Here is a 16,864-nt window from a genome sequence, read left to right as displayed (position 1 = left end):
GGAGAGGGATTTTGAAGGCTGATTGCTTGCTAAAAGAAACCAAAGCCTGCTGCGGTGCACCAAATCAATTTATAATGTAATAGCATCAAGCAGGTACATACAGAGCTGGGACAGAAACACGCGCAACTAAGCGGTGCCTCACATGAAGGCAACTTTAAGCTCGCAGTTAATGTGTTTATGAGATGACTTTGGTTGTGTCGGGTTGTGTGTTGGTGTTCGCCTGCGGGTTTTTCTCCTGGTTCCTCTGATGGCAGTCCTTAGCTAGACCTGGCCTTGGATGATCAGATTTACGTGTCTCCGATTTCCTGCTACCGCAAGGTAAATGCATCTGTCGCGTGCGTTAGATATTTGTGCTCGTTATTTCCCAGAAATTCAATTTTCAGATGAAGTCCATCCTCTGAGTCGAAGGCTACAGAGACGTAGCCTAGATGGAACAACCCTTTTCAGTATGTCATGTATTCATGGTGCTAAACCTGCAACGGGCTTTCCGCAGTGTGTTTTCCATGGGTTTATCATCTCTTTTGTATTTAGTCTGGAGTTTCTGAGGTGTACAGTGCTGTTATAGGCATCTCTCGGAGCTGTGTCCTGGGCTGGGTCGTGCCGCATGTCGGGGGCCGGGGTGCGGTGGTGGGTGATGCGGGAACGGGGCTTTCACGCTGTCCTTTCCTTTCCGTGCAGTGCAAGTTCCCGGGCCAGTGGAAAACCTACGGGCTGTGTCTACCTCACCTACCTCGATTCTCGTCTCCTGGGATCCTCCTGCCTACGCAAACGGCCCCGTTCAAGGCTACAGGCTCTTCTGTACGGAGACGGCGACTGGAAGAGAGCAGGTGAGTGGTGAGCGGAGCGGCTCTGCTCTCCCTGTGAAAGGGAGATATTTGGTGTAGGCATCTGCAGGTCTTTAGAGCACTGGAAAGGCTCAAAGGGAGAGGTTTTACAGCTTAATCCTCCAGGGTAGTTAAACGTTGCGCAGCCCGGTGATAAAAGAGCAAATCAAGCGAAATAAATGTTCACCGGTATCAAAATGGGTTGAGGAGGTAGAAAAGGCAGCCTGTTCTATATGAACCATTCTTCAGCTTTACGCTGGAATTTCAGAATAACGCAAAAGAGCATTTAAAGACCCTGCAGGGGTCTTTAATTGGTGCAAAATTAAATTTTTACATTGTGCAAAACCATCAACACGTGAACAGCAGTTTGTGCTTGTGGTCTTTGGAGACTGTCTGTTTTTAGTTGCTTCTTGTAACTCCTTTCAAGTAGGAGGGTAAAATAATACGCAGCCAGGCTCGAAATGATGCATTTTCTCTCCAGACGGACAGATACTCGTGGTAAAAATTGGTGTTGATGCTGTGCACTTAATTGCGCTCCTAACTCTGCCCCGAGCACGTGCTTTCGAGTGGCAAACAAGCAAGCTTGCTTTCTGCAGACTGCAAACTTCTCAGATACTTCCCGCTGGCCATTTAATAACCAATATTTGATAGGAGTGCAGCAGCAGCAGTGGAGATGAGCTCTGAGGTATGGCCTGAATAGGTTTTTAGCAAAGAATGGGGCAGGGAAGAAAGCGGAGACGTCTTTTTTTCTGGCCTGATAGCACATGATAATCACAGGCGTCGGCAGTGTCGTGGCAGGTGCTTCAGTAATCTTACGGGAACTTTTATACCGTCCCCGTTTTTCCTGTGCTTGCTTTATTTTACTCGGTCTTTTCTCCAAAATTCCCCTTTGAGTCTTTGCCTTTATTTTCTTCTTTCCCTATCATGTACTTGTGGGAGTGGCAGCAACTGGCTTAACCAAAGAAAAACCCCCTTTTCTCCTGCGCCCTGAGTAACTAAACACAACTCTGAGGTGCTGAAATCCCCTCCGTCCCGAAGCCGTGGGCAGGGCTGCGGACGAGTGTCGAGAACCGAGCTGTAACAAGGCGCTCGGCTACAAATTGCCTTTTCTATCAGCTGAAATAAGGATTTAGCCCTGCTTCTCAAAGAGTGAAAAGCTCGCCTCTAATCCGCTCAGCCCTCGGCACGGCCGTGGCGCTGGCTGTCACGTTTTCCCCTTGGTTTATCGTCTCTGTGTGCTAGAACGTGGAGGTGGACGGGCTCTCCTACCGGCTGGAGGGGCTGAAGAAGTTCACCGAGTACACCCTGCGCTTCCTCGCCTACAACCGCTACGGCCCCGGCGTCTCCACCGAGGATGTGACGCTCACCACGCTTTCGGATGGTGAGTGGGGACGGAGGGGTCCCCGGGGTGGGCCGGTTGCGTCTCTCGGTTGCAGTCGTCAGACTTTTTCTCCTGCCACCGTATTTCGGAAGAGGCAGCAATGAAGCGAGGAGGTTATTGAACGCGCGGGACAGAAATCAGAGTACCTGCCTGCAGTGGTACCCTCTGAGCTGGTGTTCGTCTCCGAGGATAATCGGTTCGGTTCGTTATTCCTGTGTCTAGTGATGAGGGTAGTGTACTTCTCTCCTTATTTTCTCTTTAACTGAGGCACAGGTATATCCTTTCAGCTTTTCAATAGAAGCTATTTTTATTACCGCTGCATTTGAAGAGCCAACTGCCTGGGTTTTCCTTGTGCTTTCAAGACAGGGATAGCAAATGTGCCAGGGCTTCAATCTCTGCTCGTCGCAGCGGCTGCACTGTCACCCCTCCCCGAGCTCACGCCGTGCTCCTGCGGCTCGCAAGCTCCGGGCGATAAATTGAATTTTATTTTGCATTCGGAAGCACTTAGTTGTGTCTGATATCACAAAACTCCTCCACGCCTGACTCTGCTGGAAGTCACTGAGCCTGATCCCCACACCTGGCTAAAACAGGAATAACTTCGTTGGATTCATTTGGGCTACAAGAGCATAAAAACATTAAAAATGAAGGAAAAATTCTTTCAGCAGGGTTGGTGAGAGTTCAGAAAGCAGAAGCCAGACCAGAGACAGGCTCCAGAGGCTTCGGGGCTGTGCCAGCTCCTGACTGAGCCCCACAGCAAGAGGTTTTTTTTTTTCCATAGCAACATTTTATTTAAAAATGACAAAAGAGGTGTTAACTAAGCTTTTAAAGTGAAATTTATAAATGGGTACTTTTCCTTCTGATAAAAATTCCAAAAACTTCTTTTGCATTCACGCTAATAAAGCAAGGCGTGGGAGTTTGGGTGGCCCTGGGTTTGGATCACTAATTCAAGGTCCTTTTCATGGGAAAAAAAACTTTTACTTTTACATGAGAGTATAAAATCAGGGAGTAGGCAAGAAATATGTTGCCTTGGGCTTCAGCTAGGTATGTTCAACTTGCTGGGCCTTTCTCCCCTCGGAAGCGTAGCAGGTAACCTGTGCTAATGAGCACATTTGGAAACAGGACCTAGCATGCACGTCAGTCGCATTAAAATTTCTCTCTTGTTCCTTTCCGTGCTGTAGATTGATGCTAGAGAAAAAAAAAAAAAATTGAATGGAGAACCAGGGTGACTGAGATTTATCCCTTCATATTTCCAAGTATTTAGATGATTTTCACAGAATCACAGAATGGTATAGGTTGGAAAAGACCTTTAAGATCATCAAGTCCAACCATAAACCTAACACTGCCCAGCCCACCACTACACCATGTCCCTAAGCACCTCATCCAAACGGCTTTTAAATACCTCCAGGGATGGGGACTCCACCACTGCCCTGGGCAGCCTCTTCCAGTGCTGGACAACCCTTTCCGTGAAGTAAAATTTCCTAATATCCGGTCTAAGCCTCCCCAAATTTTATTACAAAGTTGCTAACTCTCCCTTGTTATTCCACCCAAAAGAGCTGAAAATTTGTATGAGGTTAAGAACGGCAATTTTTGGTCTGTCTGGTAACCCGGTTGCTTCTGAATGCTACAGCTGGTCAACTAAAAATACCAATTTCTGGACAGCTTTAGTAGAAGCTGTGTAGGTGCGGGAGGAAATCAGCAGAGGAGGGGTATGACGCACTGGAGAAGCTCTTGTATTTGGTTGGCGTATCTACAGTATAGAGCCCTTCTGCAGGTGGCCCTGGGTCACGTGTGAGTTGGTGACATCTCCTCTGGAAGCGATGCTCCCGGCTCGCATCCTCCCGCTGCCGCTGGAGTTGCTGCCACCCCGAATTACCTTGTGCTCTGCAGGTCCCCCCAGGTCTCCTTGACCTCTGGAGGAGCAGTGGTGGGGAAAGCATGGTCTGAAAAGAGGGGGCTTCAGCCGAGGGGTCAGGAGGAGCAGCGCTTTCATCTTAGAAAGGCTGACCCAGTCTGCCCTAAGTTTAATTCAGAAATAAATAGGCATCTCGATGAAGGGCACTGGAGGAGAGCTGTTGGGAGCCTCTAAAACAGACCCCTCGAAGAGCGCCGGGGGTGTGGGGAACCCCGAGCGAGGGAGCTGCTGACCCCCAGCACTGTTTTAATCTGCTTTATTCCGGGCCGTATCTTCAGTGGGATTCATCCACGAAACTCCCGGCTCGGTTGGCGCTGTGATTTTCCTTTTGACACCTCTGCAATATTTTTTTCAAGTGCTACTTATGTCTACCCAGCAAATTCAGTTTTCCATTGTAATACAGGCTGGATCTTGGCAGAATAAATTACTTCACACTTATAATTATAAAAACAAAAGGAAAACAAGTGAAAATGAATATTTTGCATAATGTATGTAGATTTAATTCACACTGTGAAGTGTAGAACTGCGGCCCTGTACTCCACTTTGGTTTTAAATGTCACCGTAAGTGAGAAAGGGAAAGATTGTTATTCATGAGTCTGAAAATTAGCCTCCACCAGTGTTTCAGACGCTTCACCTGTCTGCGAACAAAAATCATTGCTAACGAGAAGGTTTGCATGAGACTATTCCAGAAAACAGGAGTGTGCGTAGGTGCCCTTGTTTCGGGAGTCTGGAAGAAGATGGTTTTTCTTTTTATCTAAGCAAAAGGCTGTTCTGCAAAGAAGTCAGTTGGCTGCAGCCTTCCCGGCCTTCCTCTGCTTTTTTGGAGCAGGTGTAAAGGAACAGAAAATCCCTTTAGAATATCGTTTCATCCTCTTTATTCTGGCTCTGCCTGAAACCGCTTTGGCCTCTTGCCTGAAGAGGAGCAGCCAAAGGGCCGCAGCGCGAGCCTGGCTTTGGCCGAGCCTGGGTGACGGTGGCATCGGTCCTAGCTAGAAGGAAAGGAGGCAATGGAGGGAGCAAGTCTGCAGCACCGAAACTTTCTGCAATTTCTCCTTTTATGGTACCACGCAGAGACCTTTCCCGGGGTTAAGGTCCTTTCTGCTAGAAGGTTGCACAGTAAAACAGCAAGAAAAAGCTCCTGCATGGGCGAGCTAACAGCCTACGTAGAGGAGAGACATTTAATCCGTCCTGGTTTATAGGTGAGAGATAAAGGAAGGAGAAAGCCTGTAGTTGCCCATGTACACATCTGGGCTTTGGGCAGGTTTTGTTCCTGCGTCCCCTGCCACCACCCTCCCCACGGAGGAGAGCAGCTCCCCAGGCTGCCCCGCGATGTTTTTTGGATTGCAACCCATCCTCCAGCTTAAATTGAGATTTGGCAGCTTCATCAGTCGGAGGGACAGGAGCTGGCCACCTTTCCCGGCTCCTTCCCGGTGCTTTTGCCGCCGGACGAAACCATAACGAGGAGCACCTTGCTTGTCACGACCGGCTCCCGTCGCTCTTTGCTTCATGTCGTCTTCGCATCACGGTCCGTGCAGTCTCTGGCGGTTTATTTTCGCGTTGGTAGCCCAACCTGGAGGGCAGACCCCGAGCAAGGAGCCGGGATGCTCTCGAAGGGCAGCGACTCCCACGCTGCTTTTCTGAAAGCTGGTTTGAAACAGAAGTAAATGTCAAAAATGGGAGAAAAGTCCTGAAGATTGGTCTGCCTTTCCTTTCCTCTTGTAGAAATGACAGGACCGTTCTTAAGTCTGCCTTCCTCTTGAGAGTGGGCGTGCTTGAGCTGGTTATTTTTTCCAGGCCAATCCTTTGCTGTATGGCATACGATACGGTATGTAGCTACACAAAAAAAAAAAAAAAAAGAAAAAAAAGAAAGCAAGCCTGTACGATTAGTTCCTGCAGGTCTGTAGGCAGAAATTTTCCATGAAGCCCTGGGATGTAATCTATAGTCTGAGAAATGCACCCCAATCAAAGGGATTTAGTGTGGCATCTCCAGCTGCAGGAGCTAACAGACCCCAGACAGCATTCACCAGATCAAGGAACATCCTGTATCTTTAATGCTTAATTTTCAGTTTAAAATACAGCTCAGATAGTATTTGGCCAAGCTGCATGCCATTTCAGAAATGCTTTGAGCTATCATGCTCATGAATTTATCAAAATGCATTTAATCCCAGCAATTGGCAGACAGTCTTATTTCATGCTTCCTGAGTACTTGATTTAAATATAATTTATATCCATAATTATAATATGAATGCTTTTTTTTTTTTAAGTAAAAATTGAAGATTGAAGTTCAGATAGACACAGGAGACAGCCTATGAAGTTTTTCAGATGTCGGTCGCCGTCCCTGTGTTTGCACGGGAGCCCAGAGCAGGGCGAGGAGGAACGCGTTGGCTGCGAGGGCGTTTATGTGAGCGTGAGCAAAGCCCCGTCGCTCGGAGCCACGCACGTGGATTTACCGGAGGTGAACGGTGTCGAGGCCGCGACCCAGCTGGGGACCGAGTAGCCCAACCTCTTGGTATAGCAAATTCCTCCCCCATTCCCCAATCCATCTTTATCTCTTTGGAAGAAGCACTGGGCCATTTCCCTCCTCCTCCTCCTCCTCTCCCCCTGCAAGAATTACACAGGAGCTTCCTGATGCAAAATATTTTTTGGTGTGTCAGCCCTGAAACCTATCGGGGAAAGGTGCAGGTTGTAACGAAACGACCATGGGAAGGTTTGGTGGCTGGAGCTCGTGCCAGCACCAGCAAGGCTCGCTTACCTGGCCTACACGTTTCTGTCTTTATTGGATCGGGGACCTGGATCTGGTCCTCTTGCCTCCCGGCTCGCTGTCCCGGGTTAGTGCCTCTCCCAGAAGAGCAGCCTGGGGACCCGGGTGCTTTCGGTGCTGCAGGGAAGTACTCGGGGGCTTGCTCAGCCCTCTCATTCCTTCTGGACCCTTCTGCTCTACAACTAAAGAACAACAAACACACAGCAAAGCCACAAAGGACATGGATTCATCTGACGGGCGAGGCTGAAAATATGTATTTTTTTTAATTTCACTAGATAGAAAAGAGAAAAAAAACCCAACAACAAACCTGAGTACCTTGCCATATGAACCTTCTTCCCATCAAGATGTCCCATCAAGGCGTCCCATCAGGACGTCCCATCAAGACATCCCCATTAAAGCTATATTTTTTTGGCAAGGTGCTGATCTGCGGGGATGCTGTGCAACAAGTTTGTAAGAAGAACCCCAGAGGACAACGCTGGTTTGCTGTACCGAGCAGGAGATAAGCATGAAACAGCACATCTGATTTATTAGCTACATAACAGCATTTGAAATGTTCCTGCTCTAAATCAAATTTTAGCTACTAAGGGCCAAGGAATTTTCTGGGCAGGAAAAGCTGGTTTAGTACCTGCATCTGTTCTAGAAGGTGATAGCTTCGCAAGAGTAATTGAAGTCAAACAGAAAGGGGAACACAAACAGTTCAAAACCTGAGGGAAAAGAAAAAGAATAAAAAAGATATTCCCATATACAGAAAGCAGCAGGGTGCGATTAAATGTTTACGTAAAGCCATGTCTTCAGAGCAACACAAGTTTTCCTCATCACTTTACAAAAGAAAAGGATCTGGAAACTCCCGCAATTAAAAAAAGAAACCCAAAGTTTCTTTTTTTAGAAAGCCAAACCAGCAGCGAGGCTCATCTCACCTATCCTTAGACACCTGGTCCAAGGCAGGCAGCAAGGCTCCCGTGGTATCTTCAAGGCTTCTTCCACCGCCGAGTCACCCCGTGACGAGACAGAAGGGGCCGAGTTACCCCTGGATGCGTCTGTCTCCGTTCATTGCTTATCGCATAGCGAACGCTAGGTAAAACGAGTTCTGCTCTCATTTCTCATGGTATAATTAAGCTGTGAATAATAAACAAAACCCCGCAAATTTTACCAGGTGCATCCAATTTCTTTATTTGATCAAGATATAAAGCTGGAGGAAGTAATTGTAATCTCGCTGGGCTTGCCAGGGGAGCTCGCTGATTGCTGTGCAACCCGAGATATTAATTCGGGGTCTCCGATTTGGTAAAGCAAAACGTCTCCGTGCCCGAACAGCGAGCGAGGAATAAAGACAGCCAGGGTTGCTGTGGAAGTGATTGAGTTCGATGGTGGGTCGGCTCTGGATTTATTTCTCGTTTTGATTGAAGATGAGGAAGGAAAGACGAGGAGTGCATCGATTATGTTCATGTATGCAACAAAATTGGGAAGTATGCCAAGCGTTGACCAAAGAGAAATAAGGCAAATAGTAGAAAGACAAACAAATAGTAAAAAAAAAAAAAACAAAAAAAGGAAAACGAAGAGAAGTTTGTCTGGTAGGGGAATAATACGTAGTAGCAATAAAACCTGAAGGTCGGTACTGAGAGGGAAAGGTTTAAGGTGGCAATGGCTAACCGTCACGATGAGCCTTCGCTGCCCACGAGGGAGGGGAGAGAAAGGAGGAATCACGTTTGAGAACCCGGGGCTCTGAGCGGCTCTGACTTGCTCAAAAACAGGAGCAAATCTTCTCCAGCAAGAACAGGCTTTTCTGGGAGATAGCGGCGTTCGCCAGATCCGGCTAATTCAGAAATGTCCAAAAATACCTCCGTTTTCTTTTTCCTTGCAATACCCAGTACATCACAGCGACGGTTTTCTCTCTGATATTTTTTCAAAACGAGGGGAGTGTGAGCAGCGACATCTCCTCTGTATTAAGGGCGATGAGATATTTCATGTACTGTTTGCTGCTGCCGGTGCTGTTGCAGCAGCAATGCCTTAGATCAACTTTGCGTTGTCGCGGGCAGTACGGAAATAATAAAGACGAGTCCCTGCGCTAGAGAAACCACCTCGTTTCTAAAAGCTGCTAATCTGGAGAGAGAAAAAGAGACTGAACAGGGAAACACTGTGCGTGCGGAGCCCCGGCAGGTCGGGGCAGAGCTGAGAGCGGGGCTCGGGTCCCGCAGCCGAGGATGCTCGCGTCCCCCCCGCCTCGACCGCCCGCTCTGATGGAGGGGCAGGTCTGGGTGGTTAAAATGCACGACGTCAAGTCCGTTTTCTCTATTCCTTGAGCACATACCTTCAAATCCAACTGTGGCAGGACTAGCGAAAGAGTCCGGAGGCTCAGCTGCCGTTTTCAGGAACTCCCAGCCGACGCAGGCTATTGCTTACCCTGGATCTTTTCCAACAGCGAATCTCTGTGACGTGGGATCCCCAACCTGCGGAATAGTTTCTGTGTTCCTCGTCACTCACTTTGCTGTACCTCTGCCTCCAAACAACCTGAGTTTTCAGATTCTTTGGAGTCAAATGCAATTTTTTCTTTTTTTTTTTTTCCTTTTTATGATCCACAGAGCCTTCGTGAAGGACGACGATATTAATGTGGGACTTTGCTGCCAGCAGGACCCTCCTGTTTAGCTATTGTTACTTTTGCTCTTTTGTCGCCTGTTTTTAAAATACTATTTTCTTATGAGCGCTGACAAACGCCTTGACTCTGACTGACTTAAATCCTTAAATAGCAGCATGCACTGAGGATGCTACAAAGTGCTGCACTTTGGGGATTTGTTTTATTGACCGTAGACGTGACTAGACGGAGTCCGGTGGAAGAGCTGTCTTCATATAATCTGGGGGAAGTAACATTTCTACAGCTTCCCGCGATCTTTTCAGTTAGTGACTGCGCAAGGGTGTTTCTCATCATATCGGTGCCTATTGCGTTATTTAGAGATTCATAGATGTTAAGGTCAGAGATGATTCCTGTTGTGGTTTAACCCCAGCCAGCAACTAAGCCCACCCAGCTGCTCGCTCACTCCCCCCACAATAGGAAGGGGGAGAGAATTGGAAGGGTAAAAGTGAGAAAACTCCTGGGTTGAGACAAAGACAGTTTAATAGGGAAAGCAAAAGCCGCGCACGCAAGCAAAGCAAACCAAGGAATTCCTTCACTCCTTCCCATGGGCAGGCAGGGGTTCAGCCATCTCCAGGACAGCAGGGCTCCAGCATGCACAATGGTGACTTGGGAAGACAAATGCTGTCACTCCGAATGTGCCCCCTTCCTTCTTCTTCCCCAGCTTTATATACTGAGCATGATGCCATATGGTCTGGAATAGCCCTTTGGGCAGTTTGGATCAACTGTCCTGGCTGTGTCCCCTCCCAGCTTCTTCTGCACCTGGCAGAGCAGGGGAAGCTGAGAAGTCCTTGACCAGTGCAGCAACAACTAAAACATCTCTGTGCTATCAACACTGTTTTCAGCACAAATCCAAAACATAGCCCCACACCAGCCACTATAAAGAAAATTAACTCTATCCCAGCTGAAACCAGGACAATTCCTCACTATAGAGGCAGCCTGCCTCTTCCAGAGCGCTGATGTTGAGCCGCTCTGCGCTGATCATCTCCATCTGCCACAGCTGGCAGCTTGTATGGACCATATAGACTATCTATAGAGGCAATACCTAGAGGCAATACAGACAATATCCCCACTTATGTCCACCTCTATACAGTACATAGAATGTCACCAGTTCATTCTGGTGAAAGTTTTGGCCAGAATAAGTGATTTGCAGAAATACTTAGGTATACATTTTGCTTGGTGATGTGTGTCCCGCACTCCTAGACAGCAATTTTCAGTGAAGACTGAAGAAGTTAAGAAAAGTATGCCTGGTTTCTAGCGTAGATGGATTCCAGCTCGTAGCTCTTCGCCTATTAAATTATTCTCTGCAGCCAGAAGTCCTCCCTCCTTCAGATAACAACAGATAATAATCCAAGCACTTCTTAACACTACGTTTGTTTAAATAAAATTAATTTATTTGCTCTCTGTCATCTTTCAGGTCTCAGGTCATGCTTGTAGATCTTTGCTGAACCAATTCAACTGTGTGGACAACTGCAATGAGAATGATTTTGCCCTAGTGTTCTCCTTAATATCATAAAAATGGTTTAAACAACTTTGCTTTGACTTGATATATTCATACCTGTAGGCTGAAAAATCATTTTCTCTTTTTCCCGAATACATCGCATTGCAAACTGTTCTTACATTGGGTATTCACCATGATCCTTTTTCAGCTCTTTCTTGCCAAATTCAGGGCCACCTTCCTGTAAGCATGAACTACATCTCTGCTTTTCAACTCTTCGGTAGCCCAGGTTAGCAGGCAGGCATTCTTTCTCTGAAAGGAAAATGAAGCTTGAGGTTCACGTCAGGCAGTTGATGCATCACCAACTAGGAACTTATTTTTAAAGCTCTTGGCTCCTCAGCGGTTGAATTAATATTTGCCATCAGCTGGAGGAATTTGAACCATTGTTGTACAAGCGTATTGGAAGCAAATATAGAGATGCAGTGGAAAACAGGCAGAAATTTGTCAGTAAATAGTTAGTTGCTAATGGCCCGTCCAGCCATGCAGATGCTGAGCGTTCACCGGTATCCACGCTGGGTCTCGGCACTGCGAGCCCGATCCTTTACAAGGAGGGAGCCGGCAGGATGGATGGGATAAATCAAAGTGCACCATACAGGTTTTTCCTATGAATGCAGCTAGAGAGAGCATGAGATTAAAGGAACTTTTAAGATGGAAAAAACCCCCTTGAGTCATAGAATCATGGAATGGTTTGGGTGGGAAGGGACCTTTGAAGGTCATCTCGTCCAACCCCCCTGCAAGAGCAGGGACATCTCCAACTACATCAGGTTGCTCAGAGCCCCGTCCAACCTGACCTTGAATGTTTCCAGGGATGGGGCATCTACCACCTCTCTGGGCAACCCGCTCCAGTGCCTCACCACCCTCATTGTAAAAAATTTCTTTCTTAAATCCAGTCTAAATCTGCCCTCCCTTAGTTTAAAACCATTGCTCCTTGTCCTGTCACAACAGGCCCTGCTAAAAAGTCTGTCCCCGTCTTTCCTATAGGCCCCCTTTAAGTACTGAAAGGCTGCTCTAAGGTCTCCCTGGAGCCTTCTCTTCTCCAGGCTGAACAACTCCAACTCTCTCAGCCTGTCCTCGCAGGAGAGGTGCTCCAGCCCTCGGGTCATCTTCATGGCCTCCTCTGGACCCGCTCCAACAGCTCCATGTCCTTCTTGTGCTGAGGACCCCAGAGCTGGACGCAGTACCCCAGGGGGGGTCTCACCAGAGCAGAGTAGAGGAGCAGAATCCCCTCCCTCGCCCTTCTGGCCACGCTGCTCTGGATGCAGCCCAGGATATGGTTGGCTGGGCTGCGAGCGCACATTGTCGGCTCACGTCCAGCTTTTCGTCCACCAGTACCCCCAAGTCATTTTCCACAGGGCTGCTCTGCATCGCATCATCCCCCAGCCTGTATTGAAACCGAGGATTGCCCCGACCCAGGTGTAGGACCCTGCACTTGACCTTGTTGAACCTCATGAGGTTCACACAGGCCCACTTCTCCAGCTTGTCCAAGTCCCTCTGGATGACATCCCGTCCTTCCGGCATGTCAACTGCACCACTCAGGTTGGTGTCATCTGCAAACTTGCTGAGGATGCACTTGATCTTGCTGTCAATGTCATTCCTGAAAATACTGAACAGCACAGGTCCCAGTACGGACCCCAGAGGGACACCACTCATCACCGATCTCCATCTGGACATTGAGCCGTTGACCACTACCCTCTGGATGTGACCAGCCAACCGATTCCTCATCTGCTGAACGGTCCACCCGTCAAATCCATGTCTCTCCAATTTAGAGAGAAGGATGTTGTGGGGGACCGTGAGTCGGAAGCATTTGTTTTATTTAAAGCTATGGGTGCCAGACCCTCTCATTAATGCCTCGCGAGGCATCTTTGCAAGACCATGTGTTGAACCGCTATTAGTCCCATTTAAGGATTAAAGTATATTTATCGGAATAGATATAACAAAGTTTAGTTGTATAAAACCAGGTACGAATTGTATTATGTACGACACGTAGTTCCTTAATGTAAAACACTGGTTTTTAAATAACATCTAAAGACAAAGTTTCTTTTCTCTTTTCCCCCTTAGGCATCCTTATAGAAAGAGATGCACTGGTGCCACTGAGAAAGGAATACCCTGCTTTGTATATAATATATATTCTGAAATGCACGTTAATAAAAGAAAAAAAGCCAGAGAAATTGCAGCACGTTCTTGTTTATTTCTGACCAAGTTTATAACAAATAACTGAATTCAAGTAGTTGGTCTCGCTGCAGGGAGCCTGCTGACTGGCTGTTTAAAGGGCTTACTAATAGGTCTATCAAAAATGGGAAGAAATGAACAGATGCGTTTGGTTTTTCTCTCCCTGGGGGACCTCTGAAGTGCCACCTGGATTAGCTGCACGGTTGTGATCAGATTATAAACTAGGTGTAAAAGCTGCACTCTTTTCTTTCCAACGAGAGAAGGATTTGATGTAACCTATTCTGACTGAGACGGTAATGGCCATATTTCCCATTTCTTTCTGTTTTTCTTCCCTTTCAGTGCCCAGCGCCATGCCTCAGAACGTCTCCTTGGAAGTGGTTAACTCCAGGGTAAGTCTGCCACGTGCTCAGCGTCTCATGGCCGGCGATCACGGGTATTATTTGCGTAGGTAGCCCTGCTTTGCGTAGCTTTTTCATAATCAAAGAGACCCAATCTGCTCCTCGCAGAAGGTTCCCTTCACTCGTCTGGGAGATCACGTTAAAATAAGAACTGAACACCCCCCCCAGAAAAAAATATATGAGAGAGAAGCAGTGATTTTCCCAGAGAGGCTTCACCAACCGTGCTATCACTTAAAGTTAGGCGAACAAGCAGAAGCTGTTCCCTGATTGCAGATTAACATCTGCAATAAACCTAACTGCGCTTTGATTAAATGGAACAATCTCAGGGAATAATGAGAAGCAGAGCTGTTCCTGGGGGAAAGGAGGTGTGGGAAAGAAATATTTTATTGGCGGGTTATACGCACCTCGTGCAGGTAGGTCTGTTGTAATCTTGCTTATTCCAACAAATATATTTGTTTTCTCCTGAAAGGTGCGTTTCTTTTCTTAAATCCAGTACTTTCCTTCTTAAAAAGTCTTAACACGTCACCGATGAAGTAGGTTGATATTATTTCATGATATAATATCGTACGTAATACGTGTTAATTATGCTTACTACTTATTGAGTGCTATTGCTGAATATATTCTGAAAATTTTTTAGATTATTTCTTTTCTTTGTATTCATTCCTGCCATTTACTGGAACTACCCAAGCTTTTATTCTGTAGCTGATGTCAATGATAGGCCATGGAAAAGCTCACACTTCAGAGCGGGAAAGAAAAGCACAAAAAACCCCACCCGTAGCATCCTGTCAGGGTGTCCCCTTGGATCTTTGGAGATTTCCATTTGCACAGCTACCAAGGAATAGGAGTCCCAAGCTCACTGACGAGGATAAACTGCAGTTTAAGGAACATTTATATAATCCTTGATTTGCTGGAAACACCGAGTACCTGTCAGTTTGATCTTTCTCTTCCACTGCTCGTTTTCATGACATCAAACATATATTCTGATTATTTTTTTTTTAAATACACCCAGCTCCCGTTCCTTTTAAATTCCTCTTACGCTTAGCGCCCAAAGGGCACTGATATCTTGGCACATCTTCTTCCAGCCCTTTCTGTTTACTTTTTCTTGCTTATTCTCGAGAGAAAATGTCACAGAGCAGCTGATCATGTTTTGTGACCTTTTGTGGGTGATCATTTACATTTAAAGTACTTAGAGCAAAAATAGAAAACAAGCTGCAGGGTACAATGCTGCACGGGATGGTGTGGGGATGCTCCTGCCCTAAGAGGTATTATTGCATTATCGGTACTTAGAGATGGTTTATACAGATGGGATAAGAAAGGATGGGCTCTGCGTAAATCTCGCCCCTATCCACCATCGTCAGAGGTCGTCGGTTCGTTCCTAATCACAGAGTGTTAAGTGTTGGAAGCCTTGGCGAGGTATTAATTTGCAGATATAAGTGCTGTGTTGGAAAAAGATGGATTTATATGTTAATCTCAGTGTTTGGCTCAACTGCGTCATGCAGGGCTGCTGTTTCGTGATAGGCAAAAGAAATGCCTTAGTCTTCCTCTCTGTGACCAAGTGTGAGTGCTGGAGAACTACACCAGGGGTCATGCTCGAGGACCCCTCCATCAAGGGGTCTTCTCCATCGCCTCGAGCAGCACCTCGAGGACTTCTCCATCGAGGACTTCTCCGTCGCCCGTAGATTGAGGCAAGGGTGGCCGTGGGCAGCTGGAGTCTGCTTTTACCTCCGTTCCAAAACACATCATCTGCTCAGAGGGAGCTCTGAGCCCTTCCAAGGTGGAGCTCTGAGCCCTTCCAAGGTGAAGCTCTGGGCCCTTCCAAGTGACACTCGCCGTGCAGAGTATCACTTTCTAAGCTCTCAAGTTGGCACCATGCGTGACATAATAGGTAACAAGGTGTCAATACTGTGTAAAAAGGTATTTTAAGGGCGTATGTATGAAATGGGGATCTTTATCAGGGAGAACAAGAGATGTGGAACCATTTGGGACTCTTTGGGGCTGTATCCTACAGGTAATGCGGACATCGGAAAAGTACAGATACCCACGTATGCCAGCAAATCTTAATCAAGCTTGAATAGAATTTAACTAGTAACATCAAGGTAATTTGGAACAACAAATACCAAAAGGAACTAGACCCCCTGCAATCTTAAGGAATAAAAAGGTTTTTCAAGCAGAAGAATCGGCCTCAAAGACCATACCCCAGAATACCTTTGCCCATTCCTTTGCAGTACAACTCCTGTGGCATTTGCGGTTGAGGCACGACTAAACTCCTGACGTTGTAAAGAGCTATACGCAGTCTCCCGCTCTTGCAAACGGCTGCAATAACCCAGAATATTGTATTTCCGCAGTCCTTTTTTTTTACCGTGTTCTTGCTTTTCTTCTGTCTTGGCAGCAGTCAGAATTAATTTGATTAAACACTTCTAATTCACAAACTGATTAAATCAAAACAAATAACTAACCCTCGTAGTTTGCTAACTGCATTTGAGTGGTGCACAGAAGAGCCCAAAGGCTGGCCTTGGCAGTTCCCAGAGTTGTTTAAAATTTTATCTCTAGTTTAATAAGATTTCTCTCTTTATCCTATTTTTCTTTGGTGGTGGCAGCTCTATTAATTTAATAACATAACGGAGATGGCCAAGCAAATGGAAGATGCTTGATATGAATTACTATTATCATGATTATTGCTTAATATTGATGGTGTTCTGGGACTGGGGACCTCGGTCAGATCAGAGTTGATAATGGTGAGGACCGTGACAGAAATACAGTTCCCTGCCTAAAAGAGATTTCACTCTAAATTGCAACCCAGAAGTGGCTGAGACAAATAAGCGGGCAATTCGATATCAGAAGCTGGCAAAATGCATAGGGTGCTTGCGCGGAGTTTGAATTCGAGATCGGCGATCGATGTTGGCTGGTTTTTAGAAAGAACCACAACTGGCCTCTTGGGACTAAATGACCACGAGTTAATTTAATGAAAGATGTTTAATTGCAAAACTTTGTGCATAATTTGAGGTCGTTGTGGATTTTCTTCGCGCGTAAGTTAGGCGCGTGCGGCGGGTAGTTTAGCAAAAGAGCGGAGCGATGGGAGGGGCACGGACGTGCGCGTCTACAAATGGCTGCGCTGGCGTTAAATTCTGTGCGTCAACCAAATTCACCGCGAAAACTGAACGCAGCCCTTGTTTTGTCCTCGCTTTTTCAGAACGTGGATGGTTTCTAATAAAAAAAATAAGAGATTTCTTTCGGATTGCTTTTGTTTGAAAATATCCTCCTTTGCTTAAGGAAAAGGACGTGCACAATGCTTAATCGG

The 16,864-nt window shown here is 46.7% G+C and overlaps 1 protein-coding gene across 4 annotated transcripts in view; it reads left to right on the top strand.

The window, feature by feature from the left end:
• DCC (DCC netrin 1 receptor) overlaps positions 1-16,864 on the top strand; it is a 618,393-nt gene that overhangs the window by 453,186 nt on the left and 148,343 nt on the right. For all 4 annotated transcript variants that reach the window (XM_072860253.1, XM_072860252.1, XM_072860251.1 and 1 more), the window contains 3 exons: positions 679-827; positions 2,067-2,205; positions 13,508-13,557. In XM_072860253.1, the coding sequence (XP_072716354.1) occupies positions 679-827; positions 2,067-2,205; positions 13,508-13,557 (338 nt within the window). The remainder of the gene's footprint in view (positions 1-678; positions 828-2,066; positions 2,206-13,507; positions 13,558-16,864) is intronic.

The sequence above is a fragment of the Ciconia boyciana genome, chromosome 4, assembly GCF_034638445.1.
Source record: "Ciconia boyciana chromosome 4, ASM3463844v1, whole genome shotgun sequence".
NCBI lineage: Eukaryota > Metazoa > Chordata > Aves > Ciconiiformes > Ciconiidae > Ciconia > Ciconia boyciana.
Note: the sequence above shows the minus strand (reverse complement) of the source record. Positions and strands in the feature narration are given on the sequence as shown.